This window comes from Apus apus, chromosome Z (genome assembly GCF_020740795.1).
Source record: "Apus apus isolate bApuApu2 chromosome Z, bApuApu2.pri.cur, whole genome shotgun sequence".
Taxonomy (NCBI): Eukaryota; Metazoa; Chordata; class Aves; order Apodiformes; family Apodidae; genus Apus; species Apus apus.
The window spans coordinates 36,542,288-36,555,831 of record NC_067312.1 but is presented as its reverse complement, the minus strand read 5'-3'; the positions used below and the strand labels follow the sequence as shown (position 1 = coordinate 36,555,831).

The 13,544-nt window shown below is 39.5% G+C and overlaps 1 protein-coding gene across 6 annotated transcripts in view; it reads left to right on the top strand.

Annotated features, from left to right (window-relative positions):
• Positions 1-13,544, top strand: part of MLLT3 (MLLT3 super elongation complex subunit) — a 162,248-nt gene that overhangs the window by 49,735 nt on the left and 98,969 nt on the right. For all 6 annotated transcript variants that reach the window (XM_051642871.1, XM_051642868.1, XM_051642870.1 and 3 more), the window contains exons 3-4: positions 4,219-4,301; positions 8,099-8,242. In XM_051642871.1, the coding sequence (XP_051498831.1) occupies positions 4,219-4,301; positions 8,099-8,242 (227 nt within the window). The remainder of the gene's footprint in view (positions 1-4,218; positions 4,302-8,098; positions 8,243-13,544) is intronic.

Here is a 13,544-nt window from a genome sequence, read left to right as displayed (position 1 = left end):
ATTTGAATAGCTTTTGCCATAGTTAGAGCCCTGTTTTGACCTAAGTTGCTTTCTGTAACCTCAAACATTATTACTTGTCATCCCGAAGTACAATGAAACATGATGAACAGGAAGGATGCATTTTGGCTGTAGAATTACGTTGTGTAAATTCCTGGGTTTTTTTTTTTGAAACTGCACCTAACGCTATTTTAAGGTGGGCAATCTAACTGTGTTTAGCAAATTCACTTGCAAATACCTGAAATTAAAGCTTTAATTTATGGAAGAAAAGAAATGATCCTGAGTTCTGAACAATAACAGTATAGTATCATCAACTCCTTATCTTGCCTTACACAGCCTCTCTCCTGAGGGGAGATACTGTGTTATAACTGGTTTGTAATTGTGCACATTGCTGCTGCTTCTTCCTACTTCTCAGTGAAGATTCTCTGGAGCTGCCTTCTCAGGACAGGCACTAATTTTTCATTGGATCTGTAAGGGCTTTAACTGTTGTAGAGATGTCTTGAAGTTGGACCACTTAATCAAAAGATACAGGAGAGAGGGAGGAAATGAATGGTGATCATACAAGCTGCTTCCATAGGAAAAAAACCCTGATCAAAATAATTAAGTCTTGGTGATAATGTTGTGCAGTAGGCTTTGTTTATTTGCTACTAGAATTGCATTTGTACGTGCCTCTTCAAGAGAGGAGCAGTCATTGCCTGAGTCCCTCTGGATGGGATAGAAATTATTTGTCAGTAGAAGGGTAGTGTTTTCTGCATATCTAGCTGATGTAGTGTAACTGCTATTTTTAAATGAGCTTTGAGAAGCGTGTTAAGCTTTACAGGTTCTTTCATCTTAAAAATCACTCTTCTGTAGATTCTCTTTTTGGTTTTGCTTTGTTGGTTGATATTTGCAAAATGCTTCTCTTTCTTTTACTGATGTTTGTTTTTTTTTTTCCTCCACTGTTATTTTTTTTTTCTCTCTACCATTTCTGTGGTTTACCTAACTCTTGCCATCTCTCTTCTCTCCACTCAACAGACCTTACTAGGATGATTGCCTGTTGGCTTGGCTACGCCACATGTTATTGCAACCCTAGTTAGTACTTGAAACAACTTGAAGCAGTTCCACAAAATGAAAAGAACTTACAACAGTGGGTGCTGGTTCAGAGTGCACAAAGGTGCTGTTTTACCAATATATGTAGTAGTGGTTTCCAAAAGAATGGTTAGGAAAATATTATGGCTTTCATTTTAGTTGCAGTCTACATATATGAAGTAGCATGGAGCTTTGCTCAGTCACTTCACAGAATCACAGAACCATCAAAATTGGAAGGGACCTCTAGAGATCATCTAGTCCAAGTCCCCCGCTAAAGCAGGATCTCCTAAAGCACATTATTCAGGACTGCATCCAGGCAGGTCTTAAATATTGCCAGAGATGGAGACTCCACAACCTCCGTGGGCAGCCTGTTCCAGTGCTGTCGCCCTCATTAGTGAAGAAATTTTTTCTCATATTTAAATGGAACTTCCCATGTTCCAGCTTATGCCCATTGCCCCTCATCCCGTCACTGGAACTACTGAAAAGAGTCTGGCTCCATTTTCCTTGCACCCACCCTTGAGATACTTACAGGCATTAATAAGGTCTCCCCTTAGTCTTCTCTTCTCCAGACTAAAGAGTCCCAGCTCTCTAAGCCTTTCCTCATCAAAGAGATGTTAAAATGCCTCAGTCACCACTGTTGCCCTCCACTGGACTCTCTCTAGTAGTTCCCTGTCTCTCTTGAACTGGGAAGCCCAGAACTGGATGCAGTATGTTTTGGGCCTAGGTGTGGCTGGGCTGAGCTCCATGTTCTTCCATACTGGAGAGCAGCTGGTGTTACACACATCCACTTGGCCCTCTATTTATACCTTTCAAGGTTGTTACCAGCACAGAGTCTGCTAGGCCTTTTTCCGTCTCATGGGAACCTTTACTACAGGCCAAGACGTGCAAAATGAGAGACAAAAAGCAGCTGAATCATAAAAGGGAACTGAGGCAGGTATATTGAGAGATGGAGTGCCCTCCTACAATCACCTAAGGCAGGTCATAAAGAAATATGTCCAGACATGTCTTAAAAGTCTCCAGAGAAGGAGATTCCACAACCTCTCTGGACAGCCTGTTCCAGTGCTCTGTCATCCTCAAAGTTAAGAAGTTTTTCCACACACTGAGGTGGAACTTATTGTTTTCCACCTGAAAAGAGATTGGCCCCTTCTTCTTGACACCCACCCATCAATAAGATCCCTTCTCAGTCTTTTCTTCTTCAAACTGAACAGCCCCAGCTCTCTCAGCCTTTCCTTGTAAGAGAGATGTTCTAGTCCTTAATCATCCTTATAGCCCTCTGTTGGAGTCTCTCCAGTGTATCCCTGTCCCTCTTAAACTGGGGAGCCTAGAACTGGACACCGTGTTCCAGATGTGGCCTCTCCAGAGCAGAGTAGAGGCAGAGGATGATCTGGTAACACTTCTTATGCAAGCCTTTGCCTTCCTGGCAACAAGGGCACATGCTGGCTGATGGATAATTTGCTACCTACCAGGACTCCAAGGTCCTTCTCTACAAAGCTGCTTTCTAGCAGGTCAAATCCTAATCTGTACTGTTGCGTGGTGTTGTTCCTTCCCAGGTACATGATTCTATACTTACTCTTGTTGAACTTCATTAGGTTCATCTTTGGCCAGCCTGTCTAGGTTTCACTGAATGGCCATACAGCCGTCTGGTGAATCAGCCTATCCTCCCAGTTTTGTATCATCAGCAAACTTGCTGAGCACACACTGTCCCCTCATCCAGGTCATCAATGAAGATGTTGAACAGGACTGGAGCCAATACTGACGCCTGGGGAACTCCGCTTGTTACGGGTCTCCAGCTGGACTCTGCACCATTGATCACCACCCTCTGGGCTCTGTTGTTTAGCCAGTTCTTAATCCATCTCACTGTCCACTCTTCCACCCCACTTCCTGGGCTTGCTCATGAGGATGTTATGGGACATAGTGTCAAAAGTCTTGCTATCAGATGAGTCAAACATAATTTCCCTGTGATGAATCCATTCTGACTACTCCTGATAACCTTCTCTTCTTCCGTGTGGTTAGAGATGACCTTCATGTTCCATCATCTTTCCAGGGATGGAGGTGAGGCTGACTGGTCTGTAGTTTCCTGGATCATCCTTCTTGCCCTTTTTGAAGACTGGAGTGACACTGGCTTTCCTCCAGTCCTCAGGCACCTCTCCTGTTTGCCATGATCGTTCAAAAATGGAGAGTGGTAGAGCAACAATAATCGGCCAGCTCTCTCAGCACTCGTCAGTGCATCCTATTGAGGCCCATGGATTTGTGCATGTTCAATTTGCCCAGATTGCTCTAACACAATCCTCATTGACCAGTGGAGGGTCTTCCTTTCTCCAGGAAGAGGTAGCTTCTGTTCCAGTTTTCTAGCAGTCTGCTTTTTGTAACTGGCTGGAATTGGCAGCCTAGCACTACTTTTATCCATGAGCTCATGTTCAATACTGTGGGGTTTTCATGGAACTAAAAAAGGAAAAAACTGTATATTGGAGCTAGGAACACTCACTGTAATGTTAAAGAAGTCTGAATCTTGTAGGGTAGACCTGGATACTGTTTTAACGTAATTGAATAGTTAACCTTTCTGAGGTTATCCTTGATATGCTAGAATGTTGTGCTGTGTTCCCCCTCACCCCATTAACACAGACTTCAATTTTATTAGGATTGGTTCTAATTAAATTATTATATTTATTTTAAGTTACATTTATTATGATTAGGGTGTTATTAGCATTAGGCTATGACTATGTGAAAATATGTGAATGGCAGATCTCCTGCCCTCTACATGTTTAAATTTCTCAGGGTGGAGTCTTGTATGTTTTCCATTCTAGCCTTGAACTAGCTTGCTAGTTCTTTGTAGAACTAGCCTTGGCTGCAGTACCTTTTTAGCCATTATGGATACTGAATGGGTGCACCTGGTGTTGAAGTCCCTGTCTGCTTTAACAGTCTGAAAGTCTGAAAAAAAAAAAATAAAAAATTGCTATCCCTAAACTGTAGGTTGTATACAGGCAGGAATAATTTGCTTGCAAAATTATGTGGAGTTGTGCTCAGATACATCCTAGTCTATGTGTGCAATTTTTAAATTACGCTGCCATAGAACTGTTGTCACAGCTCATGTTTTGTTTGTGCATTTAAGCATTCCTTTATTGTGTTACATACAGGTTTTTCTCTTTTTTTCAGTGTGCAAGGATCCACCCTACAAAGTTGAAGAATCTGGGTATGCTGGATTCATATTACCAATTGAGGTTTACTTCAAAAACAAGGTATAGAATCACATACTTTTCATTAAAGAACCCAAATCACGTGGAAGTCAGGGTTTTTTTAAATATTCCTGGTTTAATTCATAAACTCAGTTTAAATTAGGCTCTTTGTCAGTGCTGTTCCTCAGTTCAAAGTCACTAACTTTTAAAAAGGCATAATTGTATTTAGTAGATAACTCTGAAATTAGAATCACTTTATAAAATAAACAACTTGAATATAATTATTCAGGAGAATTACTAGTCCTACTCGCAAGTAGACAGACTTTAGATAATGCTTAAGGGAATTCAAGCGCCTCTTCAACTTCAAGAAAGGAAACTGATATTGATTATGTTGATTTAATAATAAACTCATTCTATTTTAGTATCACCATTATTTTTAATTTGTTCAGGTTTTAATCTTTCAAAACAGCATTTTTTTTTTCTTAATCCTGCATACTTAGTCTGAAAAAACATTCTTTAGTCTGCATGTGAACCTTGATTCTACTCAACATTACCAGGGGCACACTTCAAAGACAAACCCACTGCCATTCTACAAAGCTTGCATTATAGTACCATCTCAAATTCTGAGTCTAAGTAAATACTGCACTTACTGTGGGTCTTTCAGGTAGCAAAACCAGAGATTTCCTTTAATCTACCTAACAGGGATTGTATTATTAATAACTCATGGAGATTAAAAGGCTGGATTTGGGTGGAATTGAAGAGCAAAAAGTTTGTATGGCTTAATGTACACTACCTTAAAAATGGCAATATTTTAGGTTCTTTTTATGTCATCTGCCTCAGTGGAGCTGATACATCTCGCATGCACTTACATTATACCCATGTGTTTGTTTTCTATTACCAAGATGTAGTTTAACATAATTATTTCAATCAAATCCGTGTTACATCTTTAATGTGTTGAATGCTTGGTGAAAAAATAAAACTGAAAGAAGACAGAAATGCATAGTAAAAGACTTTTGCTGGAATCCTTGCCACTTAAAATTTGTGTTAGAGTACAACTTTGTTAGCTGTGTATGCCTTCCAGCAGTTATTCCAGTATTCTTTTGTATTGTGCAGAAAACTCTGTCAAGGTGTGAGGTTTGGATAATTCTACTCAGGCACTGTACATTGTAGCTTTCAAGCAGATAATTCTGAAATGTTCCCTGTATCAATCTGTGAAGAGCAGGGCTTAGTCTGCCCTCTTTGCTGTTGGAAAAGGAAACAAAATTAGCTCAGTGAGTTGACTGACTCTTCCGGTGTGCTTTGTAGCTCTGTCTTGGTTAGAGAAACAGTTTTGATGCATTCAGGAAATGTGATTATAAGGAACCCATTCTCTTTTAACTCCTCTGTTAAAAAAATCACCCCAAAACTGGGCAGACAAAAGTCAGAAGACAGTGGGTCAATCGTTGAAGCATCTCTACAGCAAGCTTCCTGCCCGACATTTCTTTTTTTGTTTTCCACTCAGACTTTTGGCTGCCTTTGCTGACTATGGAGACCTGCAAGTCTCAGGAGTTCTCCAGCAGGAGCTGTGGCTTAGACTGAGATCAAGAGGGCAGCAGTGATTACAACTCACCTCACCCTCAAGCAGCATGTGGAATTAGGAAGTTTTCAAACATCCCTCACCCCTGTTTTGGTGTCATGGAATACCAGCAGCATTTGGACTGTGAGTCAGCTAGCTCTTCACACAGCTTCACACCCCTGCCCTGGGGTTGGTACAATACAAAGGAAAAGTGAGACAAAAGTTGAGCTGGCATTCCTGAGGCAAATTAATGCTTTCTCCTGGCTCAGCTACTCTTCCTCCCCTAAGCCACTTCACAGGTAATCCAGTGCAGAAAAAAAGGAGATAGACAGAAGGAGGAAGAGGAGAGAGACCATCATCACTTATTCAAAAGGTAGACAACTTTTCAATTTCTGGTTCAGAAAGTGCCCTAATGAACAGAGAAGGCAGGGGGTACAGGAAACCACCTGGACCATGGAGAATTACAAGATGCCTGTTCCCAGGACTAAGCAGAAATGGGTAGAACATTTAATAGGCATTTCACCCTGATGTTAAATATGCCAAGTGTTAAAGAATTAGGGAAATCAAGCCCTCTCCCAAATTCAGCAGCAGCAGGCTATAGTTGTTAGGCAAAGTCCTTAAAAAATGCTTTTAGAGCAAAAGTCTCTTGCTCTGGAACATACAGTCAATTTAAGATAAAGCTCATAAAATGCATTATGTTCTGCCTTCACTATCATGCCATTTTTAAATAATAGCAGTGGTACTGGGAATCCTTTGACAGTAAAGTCAGCTTTGAAGTCACTGGTTATGTTAATCTGTCTTTTCATGGAGTTATTTGAAGACTCTGTTTATTATTTTTTTTTAGCTGCTTTTATGGCCAAGCGACTGGTACCAACTAATCAGCTGTAGCAAATCACAGTTTTCTAACCAGACTGGGATTAAATCACTTGAGTTTTCTTTCTGCAAGAAATCATATGTTAATCTTTCTAAGAATAACAAGTATCTTCAACCGTGGTTGCCTCTGAAAATGGTCCATCAAGAAAATAATTCATCTAAGGGTACTGCTCTCTTGTGTGTTCAGAAACAGACTACTGCAGGCCTTTTATTTCAAATACCTTCCGTTGTCTCTGCTCCTAAGTCTAGAGATAGAACAATGAGGATGTCCCTTGGCTGTGTTGAAGCATGATTTAACTTTTAGAATAACTGAGATTTCTAGGCTGTTCTTCATATCCTTGAGATTCAGAATAAAAACTAAAGGTTTTTTTTAGTGTGAATTTTTAAAATGTGTCACTGAACAGAGCACATGTTCTGGTTTTGGTTTGGTTACATGCAGTGTTGGGTATGTTGCCAAGATTTTGCTGTATTTCTTGCTCCTCGTCTCTCATGATTGCCTTTTTGCTAAACCTTTTCCTGAATTTGACCTTTTACTTGTTCTCTGCTCTAAGACTGACATTAGTTTTGTGGCTTCTCTTGCACCTTTGGAAGAACTACTTAATGCCTTTAAAAGAGCATGTGACTTAGCTTCTAGAAGGGACTGCATAAATGCATAACACAAAACATACTAAGGATCTTTTCTCTGGTGTTTTGAAGTGAGTTCTATTCAATGCCACTAGGGTTGTTTTTCAGTGGAAACTTTCTCAGGACATCAGAGCACTGATGATTTCTTCCAAGATAAATTTGCCTTTTCTTTCTCTCCATATTGGTACAGGGAACATTCAGTTTCATTTTCTTCACTGCAGTGGCACAGAATTTTAATCACTTAGAAGCTGTTGTGGAACACTTGAAATATAGCTGGCCGTACTTGTTCAAGGCAATGAAGTTTCATTAATAAATGAGCAGATCCCATACATAGGAGATCAAATATGATTGGCTGCAGCATTTCCATTCTTACCCCTTTCTACAGTTCATGAAAAAACTAAGTGTTTGGCTTCAGTGGGAAAATTTGCATTTAAAACTTACTGCAGTGTCTGGAAGTACTGTCTAGGGCTCAGAAGTGTGATTGTGTTGGTGGCTGAGTTATCCTGTGTCAGCTGAATCATGATACTTGCCTATGTGTGTGTCTGTAGCCTACGCCTAACATAACACGTTCAATTAAGCCATGTCAAGTTCATGCATTTTGTCATGTGTTCTCATGAGCTGCTAGGTGGTTCACTGATTCACTGTAGCTCAGCGGATGCCTGGTAAATTCCACCATGTGTGTAAGAACTCAGAGAATGGTTAAAAGTGACATAATTATAATTTTAATTGACAGCCTTATGTAGCCCTTGTTTTTGTCTTAGTTAGTTTTGGTCCTAGATGTTTCAGTCTGGTTATTTTTAACCCTCAGGAAGAACCCAAGAAAGTTCGATTTGACTATGACTTATTCCTGCACCTTGAAGGCCACCCACCTGTAAATCACCTCCGCTGTGAAAAACTCACATTCAACAACCCAACAGAGGAATTCAGAAGAAAGCTGCTAAAGGCAGGAGGGGTGAGTCCTGCACTCGTGTCAAAAGCCATCACAATAAAGATGTTGATGCTTATTGCTGATGCTTGAATAATAGAATAAAGACTGACCTGACAGGGAAACGAAATGAAGTGTTTTTGTGATTAACTTCATGTAAGAGCTCAGTGCTTGTTGTCTTTAAGTGGAATGGGTGAGCAAATGAGTGTATGCCTGTCTTACATACATGATTAGGTATCTGTCTCCAAAACCAAGCAATTCATGTTTACTTCTGCAAAAGCAGAACTTAGACCTAATCCATGAAGCATTGTTTGCTTGACTTTCCAGAGATGAAGTACCGCCAAGCTACTGTGATGGGAGGAAGTAATAAGAAAATGTATCTCATTTAAAGAGAAATTGTTCTATATTAAGCAGAATAAATTAAGTAGTTATAAGGCAGAACAAGTTAGAAAATGTAAGTATAAATATACCTACCTAAATTTGTATAATAAGCTACACAGTCTGATCCAGAAAATTTACCAAGACTTCTATCTAATTGATAAGAAAAAGCCCAAAGGAAGTTTGCCCACTTGGAGGGACAGCCAAACCTTTAAATTTACATTTTGTCTGTTAGTGGAAACCATTCTGCTGTGTTTCGTACAATGCCAGAATCATTCAGGCTGGCAGGGACCACCAGCCCCACTGTCTCAGTAGCCGCCCCTCACCTCCCACCATTTTGTTGGTGGCATTTCTGTGTTGGGGACCCAAGTTGGAGGCAGTACCTAGGTGGGGTCTGACAAGCACCGAGCAGAGAGTACAGTCCTTGCCCTCCCCTGGCTTTCGGAGCTGTCACCTGCTCATGAGACTCTAGGCACTGCTTGTCCTTTTGCTGCCTAGGCATGTGGGTGGCCATGGCTCAAGTTGCTGCCCTGCAATGCCCAGGGCCAGCCCCCAGAGCTGTTTCCCAGCCCTAGTCTTATGGCTGCAGTGCTATGCCTCGCTGGGACAGGGCTTGGCATTTGCCATTTGTCCTTTTGTATTACATGAGGCTGCTGTTAACACACCCCTTCAGACTGTCTGGGTCCCTCCTGTTGGCAGCCCTGCTCCTGAGTGTTACCCTTCTGGAGAAGAGAACTGCTACAGCTGTAGTTATATTGAAATAGAAGCATGGGCTGTGTTTTATGTTTGTGTTTATTAGGTGCAAGAGGGTATCCCTGTCTGGAGGATGTATTGGCTCTTTAGTATGTTTGCAAGTAAAACATCAAGACTGCATTCTGGAAAACTTAATGAGCTACTGCTTTAATATTAATTGTATCAGGTTAGTTGGAAATGGACAAGTTTTACCCCCAAGTGTGAACATCTAAATCATAAAAGGACTTTGTGGGTGGTGAGGCTGGTTAGAAAGGGAAAATAGGAAGCATCCTTTTTATTTCCCATTTTCTGTGCTTTCTAATTTTATGTTTCTTGAGTTAACAAAAGCAAAAATGTTGCCTCATCGTAAACAATTAAATGTTGGGTGTTTTGATCAAATTCTGTCCCTAAATTTATCAGCCCGGTCATTCTTTAAATGTGTTGCCTCATTGTCTTTTGGAGGCTGCAAGCTCCTTGCCTTTTTTTTATTCTCAGTTTTCCCAATTTCCTTCCAAGAAATGGGTCCCTGTTTTTTTGTTTTGTTTTCTTTTTTGCTTTGTTTTGGGATTTTTTTTGTTTGCTTTTAAGCTACTGATGTTTTGTGCTTCCCTTTCTAGTCTTACTGATGCAGGAGTTTGGCAGAGATGATGTAATAGCATTCCATCTGTCAAGGGCTTACATCTCCCAGTATTGAAAGGCCTGTTACACTATTAAGAAATGCTGTACACAAGATTTTCTTTGACCACAGTAGAAACCCAGGAAAGCTGGTGTTGCTTTAAAGTGTAAGTAGAATAGGTAACTGAGTGAATTAGGGTTGTTCAGCCTGAAGAAAGGACTCTGGAAATACCTTATGGTGCCCTTCCAGTACCTGAAAGGGGCCTAGAAGAAGACTGGGGAAGACCTGTTCACCAGGGTACATAACAACAGGACAAGGAGTAATGGTTTCAAGCTAGGGAAGGGTAGATTTAGGTTGGGAAGAAGTTCTTTGATATGAGGGTGGTCGATCACTGGAACAGGTTGCCTAGAGAGGTTTTGGAGGCCCCATCCCTGGAGCTATTCAAGGTCAGGCTTGATGGGCTCTGAGCAATCTTGTCTAATGTGAGATGTCCCTGCTTATTGTAGGGGGGTTGGACTAGGTGACCTTTAGAGGTCCCTTCCAACCTAAGACATTCTGTGAATTCATGAAACATAACTCACTTTTAACTTCCATGCTATAGGCTGAGAAAAGCATCTACAGGATAATGAAATACAAGATGTGTTTTGCACTGAAAATTAAAAAAAAAAAAAATTCTAGCTTGTGCTTGTCTTCAATAAAAAGTAGAAATAACAAATCAGTACATTTTCTTGACAGGCAACAATTGAGGCAAAATGAAGTTTGTGTCCTTGGAATGAATGAGGTGCCCTACTAATGTAGAAAGCTTTAAGAAAACCACTTTAAAATGGCACCCTTTTGATTACATGCTTTGAAACAATGGTGTAAATTGCTTGATTTCTATGCACCTCGAAAGACAGATCTCTCATTAGTTGTTTGGCTTTCTTTCAGCAAAAGTCATGGAATGTGCTGTTCCACTGGTGTAAACTACTAATCAAGATTCTTTATTTTTCAGTTCCATAAACATTTGTATATTACAAATCGCATGTCCTTCTGAAGGCAAAAGTGCAGCCTCGCCTGGCACCTACATGCTGCCATATTGAGTATAGGTTTGCCTATGTGCTTGTCTCTTGCAGATTCCTTTAATTACTATTGGGATGCCCATGACTTCCTTTTTCCCTCACATACATCTTGTGGCATCCCAAATGCAAGCTGGTCAGGGACACTTGCTACAGCCAGTGTTCTTTTGTCTTTTAGGCTAAAAACCTATAGTTTTTATTGTTTGAAAATTAAGTGCTAGCAGTCTCAGCGCATTCCCATTATTACCCTTCACCATATGTATCCCATCTTTCACATGCCCAAAACTCTGAGTCATTATCCTGCAGTTCACTAGGAGAGAGTAGGAGTTACATTTGAATATTCTGAATAATTAAATGAGTGAGAACACAACTGTAGCACAGCTTTGCAGTGCTACTGTGGCCACTTCAGTTAAGGCAAACAGGACATTTGGGGTGGTACCACACAAGCACATTACCTCTGTGGAATATTTCTATCTTAGCATTTTATTTGATGTCACCAGGATTGAAGCATAAATGTGCAGTCAGTCATTGTTAGTAGGAGGTCACCAATTTACTAATTTCTCTTCTAATCTGAGAATTATTTTTTTCAGTCCTTAAAAGAAGGATTTGATTTGGCTACAGGGATTTTATTTCTGTAGTCACTATGTTAAATAGAGATCTTTTAGTTCGATCTTGCAATGGCGTATCCAATTTGGAAAGCTCTTTTTGACAAAGTTTTCCACCATATTTTCTACACTGAGCTTACCCCAGCTCCCTGAAAAGATGTAGGTATGTTCAAGTTGATCTCTACCACTTACTATTTTCGGTTGACCTTGTTCTCATAAATGTCAGAAGAAATGTTTACAGAAGTAGTACAATATTTTCAAGATTACACTAGGCAAATTCAGTCAAATCATTCCATGTACTTGTTGATGTACCCTCTCTACATAAATATTCTAAATAACATTTCTTTTTGTAAGTTCGCTGTGGAAGTGATACAACTGAGAATTTTTTACACCACTTAATCAGTGTTTCACCTAATGATATGAAGCTAGTATGTATAGAGACATGACTCACATGAATTAACAGTGTATAGCATAATGCCCAAAGACAATTTCTATGCCAGCGATGACTTTTAGTTAATCCATTTCTTACCAAGCAAATTGTCAAGCTACTGATAGTGACAGAACTGTATAAATGTAGTCTTTTACATGGCTCATCCTCTAGACACAGCACAAGATGATTCTTGAGTAGGTACAGTACAATTGGAGTTTTCATCAAGTAAACCCCAGTAAGCATTGATCCTTACATGGTTGATTTATTCCTAGGTTTGTCAGTTACCTTTTCTGATTAATTTCAGCTTCCAAGCATAAAAGAGTCTGAGGGGGAAGAGGTGGCACTGTGATTCCTCTAAATGGGTATGGAAAGGTGGGTGACACTGACTGGGAAAGCATAGTAATTAAAAACTAATATTCAAATTTTAAGTAAATTTTGAATGTTGAATCCCACTGAAACTATTCAGAAATAGGGTATGACTCCATTGTTGTATTTTATATTGTCAGAAGTGCTGATTCTGTTGCTTTTTTGGCTTGCAAGTTTTTGAATTTCAAGAAAGAATTGAAGATTATACCTAATCTGCTTATTGAGCAAATAGAAATAAATTAGTTTTGAAGATGCTTAGTGACAGCTACCTAACAGTTAAATTGATTTTTGCCTTTGGAAACATAGACTTGGTCAGGTATCACATGTTTGAATATGGTATAATGAGTAACTTTATTTTGATTCTTGCAGGAAAAAGTAGTGAAAATATTTTCAGTCCATGTTAACAGCAATTTAATATAGCCTTCTTTCTCATACCTGCAAATATATAAATAAAAATGTTTGGACTGTGTAATGCTTCCACCTTTTGGAAGGAAATTCAAAATGAGTTGGTTAATCCAAAAGTATATATATATGGACAATATATAGTAGTTGAATTTTCTTGCATAAAGGGAAAAGCCACGTAGATGCCCCTTAGAGAACAGTTACTTTTATGAACAAATATAGTAAAATTCATAACGTAGTTACAAATGCACATAGCTATTAATAATACAGTTTGAGGTTTCACATCTAGAGGATGCAAGGAATAGGTCACTTACAGAGTAGTAATGGTTATTTTTAGCAACAGTGCTCTTCTTTTTGTCTGCTTTCTGTAAAATTAATTTGGAAATACAAGCAGCTCTGCTTCTGTAGCAAGCTAAGTCCTTCCTTGAAGACAGGTGACGAGTTGATGAGTAAAGAGAGAGAATCACTCTAAGGGGTACAATTTTTATAAAACAATATCAAGGTAAAAATTCAGATTTTGCCAAAAACCATTGCATTCTGGTTTCTGAGTTTTTTTCAAATCCTTGTGGTTTTACTATTTAACATCTGAGAAATCTCGTTTCATAGGCTTCAAGATGCCTATATAATTTCTGTTCTAAAACCTCAGTTCCTAATCCATATTACAAAGATGAAATATTGGAGATTTTCCTCCTTTCTCCATCCTCCCTCTTTTCTTGCAATTCCTCTGTGTCAGTTGGAATAGTTG